The sequence below is a fragment of the Nilaparvata lugens genome, chromosome 3 (assembly GCF_014356525.2).
Source record: "Nilaparvata lugens isolate BPH chromosome 3, ASM1435652v1, whole genome shotgun sequence".
NCBI classification, from domain to species: domain Eukaryota; kingdom Metazoa; phylum Arthropoda; class Insecta; order Hemiptera; family Delphacidae; genus Nilaparvata; species Nilaparvata lugens.
In genome coordinates, this window is record NC_052506.1 from 87,660,827 (window position 1) to 87,680,937 (window position 20,111).

The 20,111-nt window shown below is 32.5% G+C and overlaps 1 protein-coding gene across 6 annotated transcripts in view; it reads right to left on the reverse strand.

Moving 5' to 3' along the window:
• Positions 1–238: 238 nt before the first annotated feature.
• LOC111055220 (zinc finger protein jing homolog) overlaps positions 239–20,111 on the reverse strand; it is a 124,744-nt gene continuing 104,871 nt past the window's right edge. For 3 of the 6 annotated variants that reach the window (XM_039424947.1, XM_039424944.1, XM_039424949.1), the window contains 6 exons: positions 19,247–19,717; positions 17,591–17,770; positions 15,796–15,949; positions 13,499–13,629; positions 12,563–12,630; positions 239–10,394 (listed from right to left, as the gene is read on the reverse strand). In XM_039424947.1, the coding sequence (XP_039280881.1) occupies positions 10,226–10,394; positions 12,563–12,630; positions 13,499–13,629; positions 15,796–15,949; positions 17,591–17,770; positions 19,247–19,717 (1,173 nt within the window). In that variant the 3' untranslated portion in view covers positions 239–10,225. Of the gene's footprint in view, positions 10,395–12,562; positions 12,631–13,498; positions 13,630–15,795; positions 15,950–17,590; positions 17,771–19,246; positions 19,721–20,111 lie in introns of all 6 variants that reach the window. The other 3 variants (XM_039424948.1, XM_039424945.1, XM_039424946.1) reach the window with 2 other exon arrangements.

Sequence of the window (20,111 nt, forward strand, 5' to 3'; positions counted from 1 at the left end):
ATATTTTTTTGGTAATTTAGTATCATATTTTAGTACTACATGGAATTTTGAATGATTGCAACTACTGGCCGTTTTTCAAGTTCACTTTGCTAGCTGCTGGTGTTTATTAAATTATCAGCTTATAATCTTAGTTAATCAGCAGTTTAGCAAAAGGCTGACTCTCCCGCTCAGGACGGTAACCTTAATTAACAAATTATTTAATGAATGAAGATGAGAGGGATAAACTGAACCACACCAATAATTGCAATATAATTTATTTTAAAATCTTAATACATCCAGATTCTCTCAATCTCTTGCATTATTGTACAATTAACATACCAACACTCTCTCTCTGTCTAATAATAGAAACGCAATGGCTGAGGTTGGCGATGGCGATTGCTATTGGCTGTCGATCGCCTCCGCTCTCCAATAATCTTCCGGTTAACACATACGAGGCACGAGCTCGAATCTTGTCTTTTGTACATTTGTCTGTCACACATTTTGATGAGGTGACTAAGTGGTCTTTGCTCTAGAATATTATAATTACTCTGAAAAAATATACCGCTGTTTTGTTCAGAAAACCACTATCAACTTTTAATGTTCTTACAAAATATACATATTTGTACATGGATTTTATCAATCTGATAAAGTGAACCTTAGCAAGTTAACCTTAGTGTTATGTGTCTCACTTGCATATTTTCAACATATACATACATTGCAATCATTATACACATACATACATACATTCAGATTTGTTAATTGCAAGACTTGTCGAGATCTATCCACCTAAATTCTCATATCGAATTTCAAGATGAATGATTCTGTCTTATTGTCAAGCTCAAATCTGTGTCTAATCTCTCTAATAAAGGAACACAGTCTCGTCACAGTCGGATAAAATAATGACAAGTCATGCTTTAACAGTAGTAAGTTAATAATATTACTCCTAGTTGACAACACACGTACAGACACCATCAGTGGCTGACACATGACTTGGCACTCTAAATAAATAATCATCGATCCGGGTTCAACAATAAGTTAAGATATTTCATATTATATATTTTTAGTATCTATAGTCATCATTATTACACTATTTATAAAATATTTTGTGAATTATGCTCAAATATGGTTTCTAACTCAATCTATTACAACAAAACGATGATTTGGAACAGAACAAGTTCACGCACACAACAGAAAAAAAGTTACAATCGCACACCACAACTAATTAAAATGCAAAACATTGCAAAAGAAAAACAATAATCAATAAACTTATAACTGCATTCAATAAGTAAAAATGTGTAATATTATTTTCTGGAAGTTTTATTAAAAACGTATTAATGTCAGTACTCAATATTAATACTTAATAATATTCCTAGATATATTATACAAAAAGAGATCTGCTTTGTTGAGTGTGCATATCCAAATAGCATTTGGATAATCGTCAAATACTTTATCAATATAATAATTACTATAATAGTTAACTTTTCTTGCTATGTTACAAACCCTTACACATCATGAGCTCAGACTCGGGCGTGAAGCGAAATCACTACAGATAATGCATATTGTTATTATTAGACATTCAAATACCACATATTTTCTCTATAATCCACACCATCTATATCATTGGAAAGATTCATCATATTAGGCTGTATTTTTAGATGAATGAAATATTTTACAAAATTTCAGCAAGATATAATTATTTCTAAAGCATTCGAAGGTTAAGATTCTAGCAATACCATTAAGGAGATATGCCGCTACAATTGAATAGCTGTAAGACGTTTTAGGAATTTTTAAAATACATGAATATTGAATAGTACTTATTATCTCTGGTCGTCAAAATCAGTTCTAACTATATACAGGTAGAATCAATTTTAACGCGAATTATTACTATAATTTATGAAAAGAATAGGACCCGTCTTTTTTTAGCATTATTTTCACAATGATGATTCCAAACAAAAGCTTCAATAAAAACTAGTTAGTAAAATAATTTATGATGTATTTTGAAAAAAGTAATGGGTTGGATCAGGATTTCCTAGTATATAAGAGGTCCTGGTTGGATCAAGTTCTACAATAATTAGTAAGCTCACCAGTAGAAAATCAAACCACTGGTTTTTCTAGATGAATGTCAAATTAACGGTAAAGTGAAGAGTTAAGAATTGCTCTCATAATAAAAAGAGGAATGTTAGTTAACTTTATTCCATGATTTATGACACGGTGAAGTCATACATCAGTTTGTACGATGCTTAAATCTCTTATAGATTTGTATTCATTGTTTCAAGAAGCCCTAAAACGTATTCCATCTATCCTTCTGGCAGAGGTTTAAAAAATATATTAATAATTAATTTCTTGTATTGCTATTAATATAGTTCTATTGAAATTTGAAATCAATTTAGAATTTATAAGAAATCAAATAAGTGTTTGAGAATAGGCATTCACAATCTAAAAAGAATTCAGCCTTATAAAATGCAGTCTTTGAACTCAAAAATGTGATGGCAACAGATAAAACGATACATTCTAAGAACACAAACTTGTACTACTCTAAATGTGATATTCGCAGTACTTAAAATATTGGAGCCAAATCCACATACATCTATACAAATTATAAAAAATTAGGCATAATCTAAAAATGTATTATACGTTATAAATTGACAACGAAATGAACGTTAGGAGATCAATGTAAACATTTTTACGGAAAAGGGGAAGATAAAAATCATTTTATAAACGGCTATTGAACTGACTTGAAATAAAAATAAGCAATCACTTGAGAAGAAACTTTCAATTTATCATAATCCATAACATCGATGGACTAAAAATCAATTTAAAAGATACCAGGATAGCAGCGAAAAATTTTCTTCAATATAGAAGAAATTAATAGGTAGGAGGATAACAGAGTTATTCAAATTTTAGAAAGATGAACATCAGATCAACCATAATTTTAATCATTGAATAATTATTTTCAGCTTGGGAACTACAATTACAATAATTATAGTACCCGCTTGAAGATATTGGTGCGAATCCAGATCTAGTTTCCTCTTAATTACATTTTAAGTGAAATTTAATTCAAAAGCAATAATTTAGACCTGATTCCATCAAGTATAATTTTACAGCATGTAGTGCTTATGGCTCTACACAGAAATCGACCATTAAGTAATTGTATCTGTAATAGGCCTACCTCCGGTATATTGTAGTAAGTGTATAAATATTTTGTGGATTGCTCAAATGAATCTGGGGAAGCTTCAATGCCTGTGACAGCATTTTTCCAATGATAAATAGAAAGTTTACAAATTCAACCTATTTTGTGAATATCCACCAAATCCGTCGTCAATCATGACAAAAAGATATTTTTAATAAAAGTACAAATACGTACCTACTTATATAGCCAGAAAAAGAAATAAATTCAGCAAAATAAGAATATATTGCAATTCACTTTAGGCCAAAATACAAAAGTCTAAAAAGGCACAAACATATTGGTGTAAATTTTAACCTGATTTGTTAACTTTGACATCAAAGTATTAATCTATCAAGAACAAAGAATAGGAATATAGAATAAAGTTATTATTAAATTATTAGACATGTAAAATCCTAATAGTATAAGGTTTGAAAGACAGTTGATAATCGCACTGAAATTCTTCTTAAAATGAATATTCCATACAATTCTATTTGAGATTTTTCTAATTAATAAATTTCCAGAAACAGAAAAGTCAATATATTTATTTGATTGCCATTAAAGCACAAGAGTTGAAAAATCGTGACAAGTTGATTAATTCAACGTCAAGCTTACAAAAAATTAAAAGGTGAAAAATTTAGGGTCAGACCATATTAAGCGTTTTTGAAGACGTTCCAGACGACGTTTTTAGAGTCGGTAGGGCAGGAAGCTCTCCGATTGGCTGATTGGGTTGGCGCCTAGAAAAATGCTTGAAAAACGCTTGATATGGAGCAGCCCTACGACAAATTTCTATTCAACTATTTTAGAATATTGATGAATTGTCAACAACACTGACACATATATTCATACAATATACACGAAAATATCACAATGAAATTGGAATCGTGCGTTTATCTCATTATTGCTATATTTTTAACTTGGCAGGCAGTATCGTTACTCTAGAACGTTCAACAAATTTATAATGGCAGTGACATTGATCAAATTTGACACTAAAACTAACTGAAAATTGTCATGATGGCAGTAGTGTCAATTGAACGACTGGAAGTTATTCTACAAAAACGTCTCTTCAAGGAAAATAATTTCTGAACAGTTCACACATAAAAAGGCAGTGGATGAAAGAAAAGATAAGAAGGATGAATCATTCGAATAGAATGTATTAGTATATAAGATTCGATTGTTTGTACTTGGAGGGATGAGAACAGATACAATAAGTAAGAGATGGGGAAAAAATAAAAAGAATTAGAAAGACTAAGTGATAATTTATAGGTACACGAAAATCATTAAAATGGTAGAATGGATTAAGTGAAAGTATTTAATGACCATTGATTAAAATTTGATCAATCTCAAATAATAGCTGTTCTATAACTGGAAGATGTTAATGAGGGAATCATCATGGCAGTTTTCTTATTATCGAATAACAGTTCTATTTTGGTAAACTCAAAACAGTCACAATTATTCTATATGAGGTTTCCAACATGAGATAGTAGTTAGTTTATCTTGGCAATTCTATAAATCAGGGAATCCAATAAATACTCAACTATTCTAACCTGATAAATACAGCTTACTTATTTACATTACCTAACTACAGTCTATACTCATTAAATAGTTCCCGTACAATTAGAATAAGATGTTCAGGTCACTAACTACAGAAGTTATGAGTTTCCATAAAAAACATCGAGCAAATTAATTTATTTATTAATAGAAAGAAGAATTAAATTGAAATAATATAATTTTAAAAGGAAATAATATATGTAATAAAAAAATGTTATGTCTCAAAAAAAGCATCATTATTTTTTCAATTCTTTGCAAAGGAGGTACAAACTTATTAGTCTAGCTTTTATAAATTGAATGTAAAAACAATCATTACCATGGTTGACAAAGATCTGAAACACTTTTTAGTGAGAGTTTTGGAGGTGAGATTGTTGGAAGTCAACTGCGGTGATGGAAAACGAAAATTCTAGTTAATAAAGATTTCCGAACGAAAAATGAAAGTAAAAAGCATGAAATAATTTGGTGACTACAAGCCAGTTCGTGAGCGAAACGGAATATAGTGCTGAAAGTTAAATGTTGAGTGTAGTTTTGTTTTCTCGTAAAGAAGATTTTCTAGTGATTCAGAACCGCCGTTTAGAACATACGAGTAGTCTATGAACACATGTGAAAACCACTAGGTACTTCACTAAAAAGTAAAGTAAAAAACTTACTTTTTGTGAAACTACTCCACTGGATCTGAGATATGACTGTTCAACAAAGTTAACTGTAATTGTGGTAACTTGAAGAGAAAGTGCCATGGAAATTGGGAACTAACTTGATATTACTGCTTCCAAGTCAACGATAGTGCAACCGTTAAAACACAGGGCACAAGTGCTAACATTACTCTAGATTGACTATGTTATACAATATATATGATACATTATTAATTTACAATAACATGTTTAATTGTGGTCGACAAACGTCACTATATATAATTTATATTCTCTGTAAATAGAATTAAACCTAACTATCTGAAACGCACGACTATACTTCTTCAAATCTAAATTTTAATTAGTTAATTGATAATGATTAATTAGCCGGCAGTGTGGCTTTGACAGCTGGTTGGTCCAGGCCGAGTACAGTGATTTAACTTGCACTTGCACCATTCCTTCTACCGATCCTAACATCCTACTAATTGAGTCAACCTGTCTACACTTGCCATCTACTCATAGACAATCAACTTCTCTTACAGCCAAATCCATGTGGCTTTTTAAACATCTACTGTATTTACAAGGGAACCATACATCATTTTTCATATTCGTATTTTCATCTTCCACTTTCAATTTTGACAAACATTTTTCACGTTACGCTTTAAAAAAACAATAATAGACTTCAGTCTTTATCAATAAAAATAATAATTTCTAGTAATTATCTAACAAAACACCCATGATTCGAAGAGAACAAAAATACAAGTAAATAAACGAGAAAACTAAAAAATTTCACATTGTTTAAAAAGTAAATGATACTTGATACTCAAGTAGGTCCTGTTGATTATAATATTGATATTTTGGAAATTATTAGAAACATTTCAAATGCATCCAATATATAACAATTAATATAAAAAACACCAAAATCGTTCTAGAACTACAAAATAAGACATTTTACAATTTTCCGAATGAACAAGAATGGAAAATGAATTCCACCTGTACAAAATGATTATTATTTACATTTCAATAGAAGGCATTGAACAATCTATGAAGCCTGGTATTATAAGTATTAATATTATTAATAATACAAATATTATTCAAAGCCTAAGTAAAAATTATCCAATGATAATAGGAAGTAATGTTGTCAATTATTATAAAATGAATAAGAAAAAATATGTAGACACGAAAAACGCATCAAACATTGGTGTTTAAGCAATCAGGAAATTTTAATTATAATAGAAATGAAAATGAGTGCATTCGATGCACCTGTTTTAATATCTTGGAACAGAAAAGAGTACACTGAATAGCAATATTCTTGCTCGAGGAACATGTTCGAGCTTTTGCTTACAGGCCTGTCTCAGACTCACCATGAAAACTCTTCAGATGTCCGAGTGTGGCATCACAAATTGAGCTTCAAGATCAACTTTTACATGGCAGTGAAATATAGGCTATTATCATTATAAAACTATAAATATTTCCTGACTATCACACGAGTTTCAATTTCACAGAGATTCATCAGCAATCGTTAGAAACCAATTAATGATGTAATTTATGCGTGTAAATATCACTCCTTGATGTATATTAAAATTGTATAATGTTCCTTTTTGAAAAATCCATGTTTGTAATGTGATGACACATTTGGAAAACGATCTTGGCTCAAATTATTTATAAAGATATATTTTATTACTTCAATTTTCCAATTGTTAGATTATGATTCAATAATTAATGTATAATGTTCCTTTTTGAAAAATCCATGTTTGTAATGTGATAAAACATATTGAAAACGATCTCGGCTCAAATTATTTATAAAGATATATTTTATTACTTTAATTTTCCAATTTTTTATTAAAAACAACTAATGGTGTACAACAGTTAATAGTTTTAGGGGATGATCAATATCATCACGATTATTCAAAAATATGAAGTTATACTGCAGCAATTAATTGTAGAGTAACCGGTCAACGTTATGTACTTTATGGATGTTTTCTTGAACGTTTTTTCTTAGTTATTATAACTTCTAGATAGAGGTAAAGTAGAAGACAAAAATCCACTACAACAAGGGAATTAAAACACAAAACTATTCAGCCAGAAGTAGGCATTGAATAATAGGCGATGGTATGAGATTTCATTTTTTCTCTAGTTTTTAAAGGTATACAGTATTGAATGCATTCGCTCCCAAAATAAAACGAAATGATTTACTACAATCATATGAATCAATTCAAATAAGATTTTTGTACCGATTCTAGAATCAATTCCTTAATTGTGGCAAAACATTTTTGGAATTCAGGTGCCTCATTAATGTTTCACTTTGTAATGGACAGTCAATTTATTTGAACCAAATATAATGTAACATGGTAAAACCATGAATAATCTGGATAAATTATAGAACAATTTTTACTTCTGTAATATTAGAATATCGAGTAATCAATAGGCATATAGCAATATAGTATACTTTTCAATTCATAGTAGATAAAATAGGTACTATGAATTGGAAAATAGATTCTGGATTTTTCTGTTTCCCCTCTCAATAATTATTTCTGCAATATGTCTATAAAGTCTACAGAAAATTAAGTGTATCATAAATACCGTAATCAATCAGGAAATTTTTGTAGATCATAGCATTTTTATTTCAAGCTCCAATTATGAATATAAATGGTGTTGAGTGGAAGAGATCGTAACAAATCTAGGAGCTATCTATTATTTCTGTATAGGATAATAATATCAGACCTGTGAAATTATTTGATTGTAGGTATTTGTTATTTATTTACACATTTTTATTAGTTTTCCTATAAATTGACCGACATGACCAAGTTAGAGAAAAATAGGATATTCTAACAATAATTGATGAGAATTTGATAAATTTAGATGTTCAACATTCTGATACTAAAAAAATTCAACACATTTTTAGGTCAATGCAATAAAAAACAACAACAGTTGTTGATTCTTGAACTACAGTATTGTTAAAAAAATTATTCAATCGGTAAAATTATCGGAATAGAATCAGACTATAGGAATAACTATTATAAATTAAATTCCGAAATTTAGTCAGTGAAGGTAAGTGAAATTAACACTCGTATGATAGATGATGATACATACACTTTTTCAATGAGGAACTCAAACTTGATTATTACAATAAACAATACTTTAGAACAAATGAGCTACGCACACTAGAGCAATGGGCAGCACACAAGCAGCATGACTTTTTCATAAGATTTGATATTAGAATATTCTAATTTCGAATTGTCAAACACACATAATTTATAGGTAGATTGAAAGTGTTTCAAGAAGAAATTATAATTTTGAGAATTCGCATGCTCAGTTTATATCACGCAATCAATTTAAAACATTAATGATCGTTTAAAATCGGGAGTCTGAAGAAAAATTTCAATTTAAAAGATTTACAACAGAATCCTGAGTATTCCTGAAGGCACTGAACACTTTAATCACCTATATTTCACTATAACACAGATTGTATAACATCAATTTCTACATCAAAATCGCGCTTTACAAATATCAATGAAGGGATCTTTTAAGTGTTTCTTATAATATAAGGGATTCGGAAGAAACCAATCAACTTATACTACTGTACACGGACATTTATTATAATTAAGTTGAGGTTAAATTTGTACTTCATCAGATCTACATTAATATAATGTAAAATGGTGTTATATAAAATTGCCACGAACATTTAAATATTGTATAATATAAATGCACAGCCTTATTTTGTGCTTTCGATCGATAATGAAGACTAATGATGGGATGATCATGAATTTTATATAAAAACACCAACGACATACAACTTTAAAACAATGATATACATTGAATTTATTAGGCTATCAACAATAACACTAGATATATATGGACCGCGTATAACTTCGTAGATTGGATATTTTTCGAATTAAAACAGCAATAATGAATTATTCTAATACATGAATGAGATGTTAGATGGTGTTATTGCTTTCATGAATATATTTTCAAATATAACAAAGGAAAAGAAATTAAAATTTTAATTCTACTTTTTTTAAAAGATAATTTAAAACATATAAACTTACAATTTATTGTAAGAGATAAAAAAATTTAAAAATCATAGACATCAGAAATAGACGAGCATGTTATTTTCCCGTCCGTACATAAAAATTATAGAGAAAATATATTTCATAGATTAGTTCTATGATAAATATGAAACATAGAAATCAATCATAAACCCGTAATATAAACTGAGCAGATCTTGATTTAGAAATTCATGAATTTCAAATTTTCTTCTGAAATCTTTCTCTTTTCCTAACAACAGTGGATGCTTTTGAGCTCCGTAAGTATAATTTTTAACAGAGTTAGAATTTCCATTATGGTGGCCAACCTCCCTAATGGAAAATGTACCTGAAGTAAAGAAAGTGTAATCTTACTTCCAGTTTTAATTTATCTGGCTTTAATTTTTCGTTCATAACTGTGGGTCAACCATCAATTCTCTTATCACCCACTATACAGTCGCTCATGAGGACAGACAGACAATATAACAAACACAACCTCTACATTTTATGTAGAATTCGAAGTACTGTTCAACAGTATTAAGATTTGGGACTATATGCACCATCAACTGTCAACGCTAAACCACGTTTACTTTTAAATAAATATGGTTGCATTTATCATAATGTGTTTCATTCGGGGTTTAAACGAACAGCTGACATTGCTCCGTTTAAACCGAGGTTCTGCATATGGGCCTCAACAACCTGATTTTTGTTTGACAAGATCAAATCAAACGAAACAAGTCAATCGTTGTGCGTGTCTGTGTGTGCGCATGCATCATTGCTAGCGATTCACTAATATTCTTCTAACAATAATAATTAATAATAATTACGAATTTCGTCGTCAGTCAGTTTTAAAATGAGTTGGCTGGCGCGGGCGAAGGTCATCGCTGGACTGGCGGGGTAGGGGTGGGAGTGGGGGTCTGTTTGCGCCGGCGTCGATGCCTGTTGAGTAGCAGGGCGGTCGTGTACTCACTGTCGACTGGAACCCGCGACAGAGGCACTTGTCGCGTCGCGACGACGTTCTTCTCGTTTACCCACTCGTCGTTCACACTACCAAACAAACAAACAACATTCAATACAAGGATAAAACAAATAAATTAATAAATACAACAAACAACCAACAAATAAATATATCATCAATACTTGCTCTAATTTTTAGGGCTACTGAAGTAATGAAACACAATATAATGAACTGAAAGTTAGACACTTGAAAATGGCTTTTGAAGAGTTGAAAATAGTGTTGTGATAAAATAGAAGGGTTCTCGCCGGATCCGGTTCGGCGAAAACCCCGATCCGCGAGAAAATCAGCCAGAGGAACAGCCGGCTATTCTCTACTTTGCCGGCCGGCTGTTTCGCCGGCCGACTGAAGTGTGTCCTTCTCCATGCCTTCCTGTGTATTTTGCACTTCACCCGGCAAAAAACCGTTCGTGTCTCCACGGCCTTAGGATCAGGTTGATGTTTAGCTTTTAGTTTATGTCATGCTCGCGACCTCCATAGTACATTGTAAAGTATGGGAGTTCACAAAAGTATTGCGTTTCAAAAAGGTAACCTTTTGCATGGATTCAACCGAGTCAGCGTTGGGATAACCACATCTTCCACTGCGTGAATAAGGTGAACAATTATTTGAAATAGCGGGGAACAAACGCATACATTCAAGATTATTTAAGAGTGTCAGACCACTTTATAAAATGTATAAGCTCGTCATAAAACATAAAAATACAGTGTAGCCTACCATTCTTGAGTGTAAAAGTTGAGTTGCTGAAGGCTGTGTCGGATGTATATTACATATAGATTGAAGTATAGATACAAGTATGATCTATGTATACATGAAGTATAGTATAGAGATGCGAGTATTGATTGAAATTTTATTTGATATTAGTTGAAACGCAAAGTGTCCCTAGCCAAAGGGTACGAACAGAACGGTCAGGATATGTATATCTATCGACCTTCTATATCTATTATTATCAAAATCAATGACTCAAAGAGGATTTTTATAATTGCACCGCTCTGTCTGTAGTGGCATCGATCTCCACTGCGACTTACTCGTTCTTTTCGAACCTCTAGGGTAACCGCATAGTGAGGAGATAAAGGTTAGTTCACTCCTGCAATGTAAGGAGGTAAAGGGAGAGGTCGAGGTATCTCAATGTAACACAAATACATTTTGTGTTATGAACGCCCGCATGTGATGAGTTCGAGGTAGAGGTTTACCGTGAGGCTTGCCTCGACCTTCTCACCATGCGGTCGCCCAAGACAAAAAATATATTGAATATAGTACCTCTATCTCGACCTCGACCTCTCCCTATACGACTAAAATAAGTAAATTCGTATGGCTTTTGTTGGTGGGGAGTCCCTTGCCGGAAGGTCCCACCGCCTGAATATATAATTTGAGCCGTCAATGAGCTTTAGGACTGTCATACTTCAGCCGGGACCGACAGTTAACGTGCCCATCCGATAACACGGGATTGATCTGATTAAAAACTTTTGGTAATGGTAGGGTTTGAACCCGGGATCTCTACGCTGTTACGCAAACACTCTATCCACTAGACCACTACATCACAGTATACATACAGTATGGAAACTCGGCTAGTACCCTATAGCAAAAGTAATTTTCCACCAACTCCTTGCACTAGTCTATAGTGAGGTCCACATTATAATGGCAGTAAAGAAAGATAGGATAACAACGTTGCTGATACTCACCACAGTAAACATACAGTATGGAAACTTGGCTAGTACCCTGGCGCAAAAATCCGCCATATTGTTAGAAAGTTCCACATTGTAATAGTATTGATGGGAGGTTCGGATCACTTTACTGCCGCGAGCCAATCAGAAGACCAGGATTGGAACTTCCTAAGGTCACGTGACATGTCCAGTATTTGTGCCATGTAAAAAGTATTGGTTAGATAGGCGTTTGATTGACAGCTTCCATTCTGTACCTATTATGTGACTACATCACTACATGCCGCTACACAGCTGTGCAATGATAAAACTCCTGTACGACTATCTCTACCTCTTCACTAAGCGGTTACCCTAAAGTCGACTCGGGGGACCACATGCGACATGTCGCCGACATATGGATGCTTAGTCGATTATTATTCAATATAATATATAAATAATCTATGGAATAGATTATAATATACCGTAACATAAATTAAGTATAACAAACAACATAAGTATAATACTAATGTGTAATTAATCAAGATAATGAGAGACAAACTTACATATTGGAAGGATACCAACGTAGCATGAAACTTGTCGTTCCGTCTAATTCAGTTCTTTGACCCAGAATCTGAAACAGGATGAGACAAGTTACAACTGATACAATTATAATAGTAAAGCTCATTCAAATTATACAGCAAGTTCATTGATTTTTTCTTTGCATATTCTTTTAAAATCCATATAATTTCACTGATCAGTCGGCTTCACTGAGAATAAGGCATCGTGTAAGTGTACATAGATATATTCCATGAATATGATTGAAAAAATGAATTATTCACCATGGTAAACACATAAATATCTATCTTGATTGATACTTGATACCAATGTACCTAGAATACACATATTCTAGGTTCTAGAATATTCTAGGCTCTAGAATATTCTAGGTTCTAGAATATTCTAGGTTCTAGAATATTCTAGGTTCCTTGCTTGATACAACTACTTGAAACATGATGAGACAAATAAATATACGTAAGTCCCGAATTATGAATTAGAACAGCCTCAGTGAGCTATGTTGAATGAAGTCTCGACTCGACTCGAAATTATAATACATAAAAAGTAATATTTTGGTCTCTCAAATCCTTATACAGTACTTATTTTAGTACCAAAGTAATGCTTCCAAGCACGTTATTTGCATTCTCTTGAAAATTGAATCAACTTTTTAGATACTCTTGTTCTCCTCCCTTTAATATACTGAAACAGTGAATATTCATAAATAAGTTCTAGTAAATCACAAGAGTTGTTGATTAATTGAAGGACATTAATTGAAAAACATTTAAAATATTCATTCTATGATTGAATACAAATATGGTCAATAGAAATTCAAAAAGTCCGGAATAGTAAGAGATTTTAAGGACAAATAAACGATTGCGCTGTCAGTAGAAAAATAAGTTGTTATTAAATTCGAAATTTGTAGAATATTATTGGAGGTGTGACATTACCTTGCTGTGTAAAGTGAGGTAGTTACTACCGATTTGGTCCATATCTTCACAGATTTCACTTTCTGTTACTTCTATTAGTTTTTGTTGTAACTTTTCCATTGTTCCAGCATCGAAATAATCGAAGATTCGAGCTGCAAAAACAAAACCACAAAACTGAATAAAAACCTTTGAAATATTTATGACTGCAAAAATTAATAGATTATTATTGAATATGAGAGAAACTTCCATAAAAATAACTTTCAATACTCTAATCCTTATTGTCCCTATCTTTCTCCGTTTGCTTGATAAAATTATCACATATAATTGCAAAGCTTTGGCCAAAAATAAAATTACACTGTAAATTAATTTATTGCGCAACTGTAGTATTGAATAATGAATAATGAATTTATTGCTAAATACAAGAAATATTTTCACAAATAAAATAGTTTTTGCGTGACTGGAAAAAGAAGCCTTCTAAAAATAAAAAATACATTTTTTAATCTAATAATAGCAGTACAAATGATACAATTCTGTTGATGGATGATAATCTATGGATGTTGAATTTTATCAATAATCAAGTACTTGATAAACAAAATATAGATGCACAGAAAAATAATATAAAAATTGTCGAGTTTCAATAATTTTTACACAATTAATATTGCCAAAAATTAGTGATTCAGCCAACTCAATTCTCGATTTTAAAATAATAGTTTTGTTTTACCCACGATTTAATCTAGAATATAGAATTATTCTGAATAATCAGCAGCATCTATGAAGCTAGCATAATTTTAAACTGTTTTTTTTATTTATTCAAAGGCAGAAAAAACGTATTTTCATTTATAATTCAACAAAGAATATTTCCAATGCTTCAGAGAATGCAACATTTTTTACTAAACTTTAGAATAAAAAATTAATTTGAATTTTCCATTGAATTAATTATGATGCATGTACATTACTAGAAGTATTTGTTCAAACTTGGCTTTAAATCAAACAATACAATATCATTAAATAGAAACTAAAAATATTCTAGTCACAATTATTTATGACATGGTTTTTAAAAAATGTTTGAATTACTTGAGTGAATTAATTCATCTATTTATAGCTAATAATGCTCACTCAATGCTCACTTACGACATTTTAAACGTAAAATAGTGCTAATAGGATCGGTTGATATGAAAGAGTGACGCACTACATCAAGTGGAGTAGAATTATTACCTTGCCTTACAAGAATTTTTACCTTGTTTACAATTCATCATAAACTATTTATACATAAATTTACAATTTTGTGATACTAAGATCACATCAATTACGTTTACAAAACACCTCACGACGTTTTTTGAAGCACAACGCGCATTGAATTCTGCGGTAGCCTTCATAATAATAATCATAGATTACAAACAAAAATATTATAGCTCACATAAATATCAAGAAGCGAAATTAAATTGACAAACACAACTAAACATGGGTGGCATAATTATGAGACAAAATTTAATATCTCACAGTAAATTAAACATACAGTAGATAAGTAATTAATATATTTGGTGCTCGCACAACTGAATTTAGGGCAACTAGCCTACTTCTTATTTTGTAATAAATAATGTTCTTTCATCTGAATTAAGAATTATCTGATAAATATTCAACACAAATAAATTGTAAAAGTGAAAAATGAGGATGACTTCTTTCATTGAGGATGATGCCCACTTAAGCTCCAGGCTTATGCGTGATTGATGAAGAGGATGATGAGTAATAAGAGAACTGACAGCTCCAGGTGGGTTGCGAGCCACCATTGAGCTTTTAAACTTTAGTTGAGCTTCAAGTTGACTGAAAAATTCAACTTTTCTATCTTATCATCCTCTAATCTCACAATGTCATTGAGATTCACTCCAATGCCACAAAAATACAAACTGATGACTAAAGTGAGGTCCACGTTATAATGGCAGTGTGTTGATTAGCAATGGTATTGCTATCCTTGTCTATCATTCAACAAAGCTGATCTCTTTCTCGCTTTGCTCTGTTGCCAGATCGTCTTTCAACAATGCAGAATTGATAATTAATTAACAAAATATTTCATCTTAGTTGAAAAAATTCATTATGGAATAATTGAAAAATATCATTTCTTGCTTGGTAAAATATAATTGATTATTTCAAACAAAAATGAACCGTTATATTACATCAATAAACCTGTATCAGCTATATAGAAAGCATTGACAAGACAGAGGATCGGCAAAGTTTCTCTCCTATATTTCTCCACTGCCATTATAACGTGGACCTCACTATAGTTCAACTATGGGAAATTAATAACATCACTGAATTCTCACCTGAGAAAGGTTGCCTTCTATAGCGCAATTTCTTCCCATTCCTTCGGAACAACTTGTTTGGAGCAGTTTCCAGACTCTTGCGTGATCCAGATGAACCACTGCCGTTGGAGTCGGTTTGATTGAAGTGCCCGTTCACATGTCTTTGTAGCATAATCTGTCAAAAACAGGAATAGAAGTGTCAAAAATGCTAACAAAAAAAAAAGCCATCATCATATTTCAAATTTTTATACAATACAATTACACATTGACTGCAAGTGGATTATTTTTGGCCTAAATGATCAAAAACTATTCCAACAAACTATATTCAATGAGAATAAGCTGATTCAATAACTCATAATTAAAATTACATTAAATAACCTCAATCTACTTAAGTGCATGGTTGGTGGATATTATCAACACATGAATACATTCCTGAATCAATTGTGATTTAGAATGGAGCACTGTTTTGGAAAAAAATGAAGATGCTGGATTCTGACACAACTTTCTCTGGTGATAATGCATTCTTCATTTTATGCCACTTGAATTTCCATCAGTACGAAATGTTTTATACGTAGGGGAATATTTCCTATAAATAAAAATCAGAATCCCTGGTTTTTACAGATAATAGCCTACTGTGATTTTGGATTCAAACTAAATCTTGAAATTGAACATATTTCACCTCAGATAATTTTTAGTACAGTATGAGAATTGGTATTAGAATAAAAACATTGATATATGTAACAGCAATCATTTCTATTTCTTATAAATATTACCTATCGAAATTCCTAGAAAATATTAAATTATATTTTTAGAAAACATTTTGAAAATTTCCCTTTCGGAAGATATATCATGAAATATCTTCTACCCAAGAATATGAGCCCAATATCTTCTACCCAAGAATATGAGCCCAATATCTTATACCCAAGAATATGTCCATTCAAAGTATAATCGCTAGAATGGAAATATCATTGATTATGTAGGAAATTTTTAAGAAAGCTACTAAAATTGAAATATGAATATTACAATGGAGTATTCCTCAAGTATAATCTTAATAAATCTTTCTTAAACATCATGATCTATATCTTGATACTCATCTTCTTCTAAAAATCCACACTTCTACTAGAAAATAAGCTAGAATATAAACAATTCTACCTGAAAGACAGAAGTAGAAGAAAATTTAGAGTAAATTTGTGCAATAATGATACATTATTGGAAATAATTTAGAAGGGATATTCAATTTTCTTAGTAGGTTATTCAAATCTTGAAGTACCTATTAGAATTGTTATTTATTTTTAGAAAGTTGATTTCATCAGAACTTTAATCTATTCAACTTTTGGTTTCAAAAAGTTCATTTCTATTTTTACGTCTAGTGAAACTGAGCAGATATTTGAGAACAAGACACTATCAAACAACGGATCATAACAGATATGAAAAATTTATTTGAACCAATGGAACTTCAAACATCGTGCTTTACAAAATTTATTCAAACCTTGTCCTTTGAATTTGTTAAAAAACAAAATTGTGCTACAAACATGTTGAAAAAATATCTTTATGTAGAGCAATCAGTAACTTAGCGCAAATCAATTGGACCAAGGTATTTGACTAAGGTCTCATGTAGACCAGGTTTTAGTGTTAGTAAATGTCGCTCAGTATCAACTTACATTATTAAATCAGTACATCATTAGATAAATACATTAATGATCAGTAACTGGATAATCGAAAATAAGGATAATTTTTGCAACTAAAACCGCTAAATTATTTCCGTGTCTTGTAGTCTACTAACATCATCTTTGGAATCGGATCGAGCGTATCTTACCTGTGAGCTAAATCTTTGACCACAACCATCAACAATACAACGATAGGGCTTGTTGCCGCCGTGACTTAGAACGTGTCGTTCTAGCCACGACCGGGAACAAGACGCCTTCTCGAACACTTTGCAGCCTACCCACAGGCACACGAACGTCTCCGACAGCGACTGCGTGTTGATGTGTTGCACCTAAAAATACGAAACCCATTTATTATTCACATTCAAATTCAAACGTTTATCACCAGGCTTGTCAAAAAATAATTAAAATTCATGATAGATGACAAAAATTGTAAATAATAGTTTATGTACAATGAATTGTGAGGATGATTGTGATACGAGTTGAGTCTGGAAGTTCTCAGGATTTGGGATCTTCCTTCGGTGTTGTCTTTAGGAACATGCAACCAGAGACAAATGATTTTTTTTTTTTTGCTTAGGGTGATGCCCACATGTACGTGGGTAATGAGGCGAATGATAATGAGTGATGAATGGACCTACAGTTTTAGGTGGGTTCCGAACCACCGTGAAGCGATTTCACAACTCGTGAAGCATATTCAGAGGAGTTGGCTCAAGCGGTTGGCTACCCTTCCAACAGCATTAGCCAGTGTATATTATTCTTAACTTATCTTAACTTATACCACTAAGTCAAACCGCTCCAGGTGATTGTTACAATTTGAACTGTATCTTTTCTGTATGATGCAACTTTTCCAGTGGAACTTCGCTTATTTCCCACTAGCACAGGGGACTAGCAGGAAAAATTCGACAGTATGGAGAAAATTCATTCAATGTACAAGCATTTCCTGTTATTTATGAAGATTATATCCCAACTTTTCGTTCAAACTTCACTATGACTTATGTAGTGAAAAACTTTACATCGATGTTTAAATAGTGATCTACTAAAGAGTCGTTCGACAAAAAGAACTCATAAAGCTTCGATCTAGAGTTTTATATAATAATTATTATTGATTAATAAATTGATTTTCTCAAGATTTCAAGATTTCTCGGAGATTCTGATAATTATTTAGACAGATTTTATCTAAACATTGAAAGTCGAAACTAAAAAATATTGAAATGGCCCTAAGCATAATTTTCAGCGGTTTTGCTAAAAATGATGTCAAGAATGAAAGAATTCTTAATTTTATAAACAACTCTTCGTCATTTTAGTTGCAAGTGATTTTTATGAATTTTCTCTAGTGGTGAATACCAAGTCACAGTAGTTGAACAGAAATTTCAAAATAAGTTATGATTCATCTTCACTGTGCTCAATATTTTGAGTACTATCAATATTTTGAATACGGTTTTTAAATTTCAAATTTATTCAAAAACAAAAATCATACTAAAAATCGAATCAAAATACAAACAAAGCACAAAAATATAGAACACAAATGCAAAGTAACAAGCTTCATGGTGGGGTGTGTAGAATAGGGGAGGTTTGTTGGGTTAACTATAGTTAACCATGTACAAGGAAATCCTTCAATACCTGAGAGAGTATAAAAGTAATCAGGGAATGTAAAGGGAATATAGGTATGATGGGATGGGATGAAGGAAGATTATATTTTGAGACTCCCAATTAGGCCTGTACCAGCAGTATTTTCTAATCAGATATTACATTGATTTAATGATTGTGGATAAGTGAATGAATTTACTGATCAATTATGTGGTCGTTACCTGAAGGTGTTCGATGAGGGCCAAACTGGTGGCGAAGGAGTGATGACAGCCGCTCCAGCGGCAAGCGATGTCGGTGCGATGGAAGTGGTGGCCCTTCCAGGCGGGGGAGGTGCCGCTGCGGGCCGGGAAGCGAATGGTGCGAGGCGGCGACGGGGCGGTGCCTGAAGGCGGGGGTAGCGGCAGGGGCATCGGGGGCGGAGGAGGCATGGCGGCCGGAGGCGGTTCGGGGGCCGAGGGCACCAGATGACGGCACTCATCGTCCTCTTCGAGATCGAGATCCTCCTCCTCCTCGTCGAGCTCCTCCTCATCATCATCATCGGGCGGCTCGGGCTCCGGCTGGCGGAAGACGGTGAGGGGCGGGTCGGAGGCGGCGGCCAGGAACGGCGGATCGGAGGCGGTAGCCAAGAAGGGCGGATCCGCCGCAATGCGAGGTGACTTTGCCTGCTGTGCCTGAGGTTGCTCCTGCTGCTGCTGCTATCAAATTTACAATATATAAAATAATTGAAAACTTCAACAGTAAAAAGAAAACTTTAACAACTTTCTTAGACTTGGCAAAGGCTTTTGACACTGTATCTCAGTCAAGATTATTAGAGAAGATGGAATACCTTGGTATCAGAGGCTCACCTCTCAAACTATTCAATAGATAATTCAATAGATATCTATTCAATAGATAATCTGGTAATAAAAAACTTACTGAATATGGTCTGCCTCAAGGCACTGTTTTATCACCAATACTTTTCCGAATTTATATTAATGATTTTCTTAAAGTTGACATTGGGAACTGCTCAATCGTATCCTTTGCTGATGATACCGCTCTCACTTTCACTGGCAATTCCTGGGAGGACGTGCGCCTTAGCACAGAAAA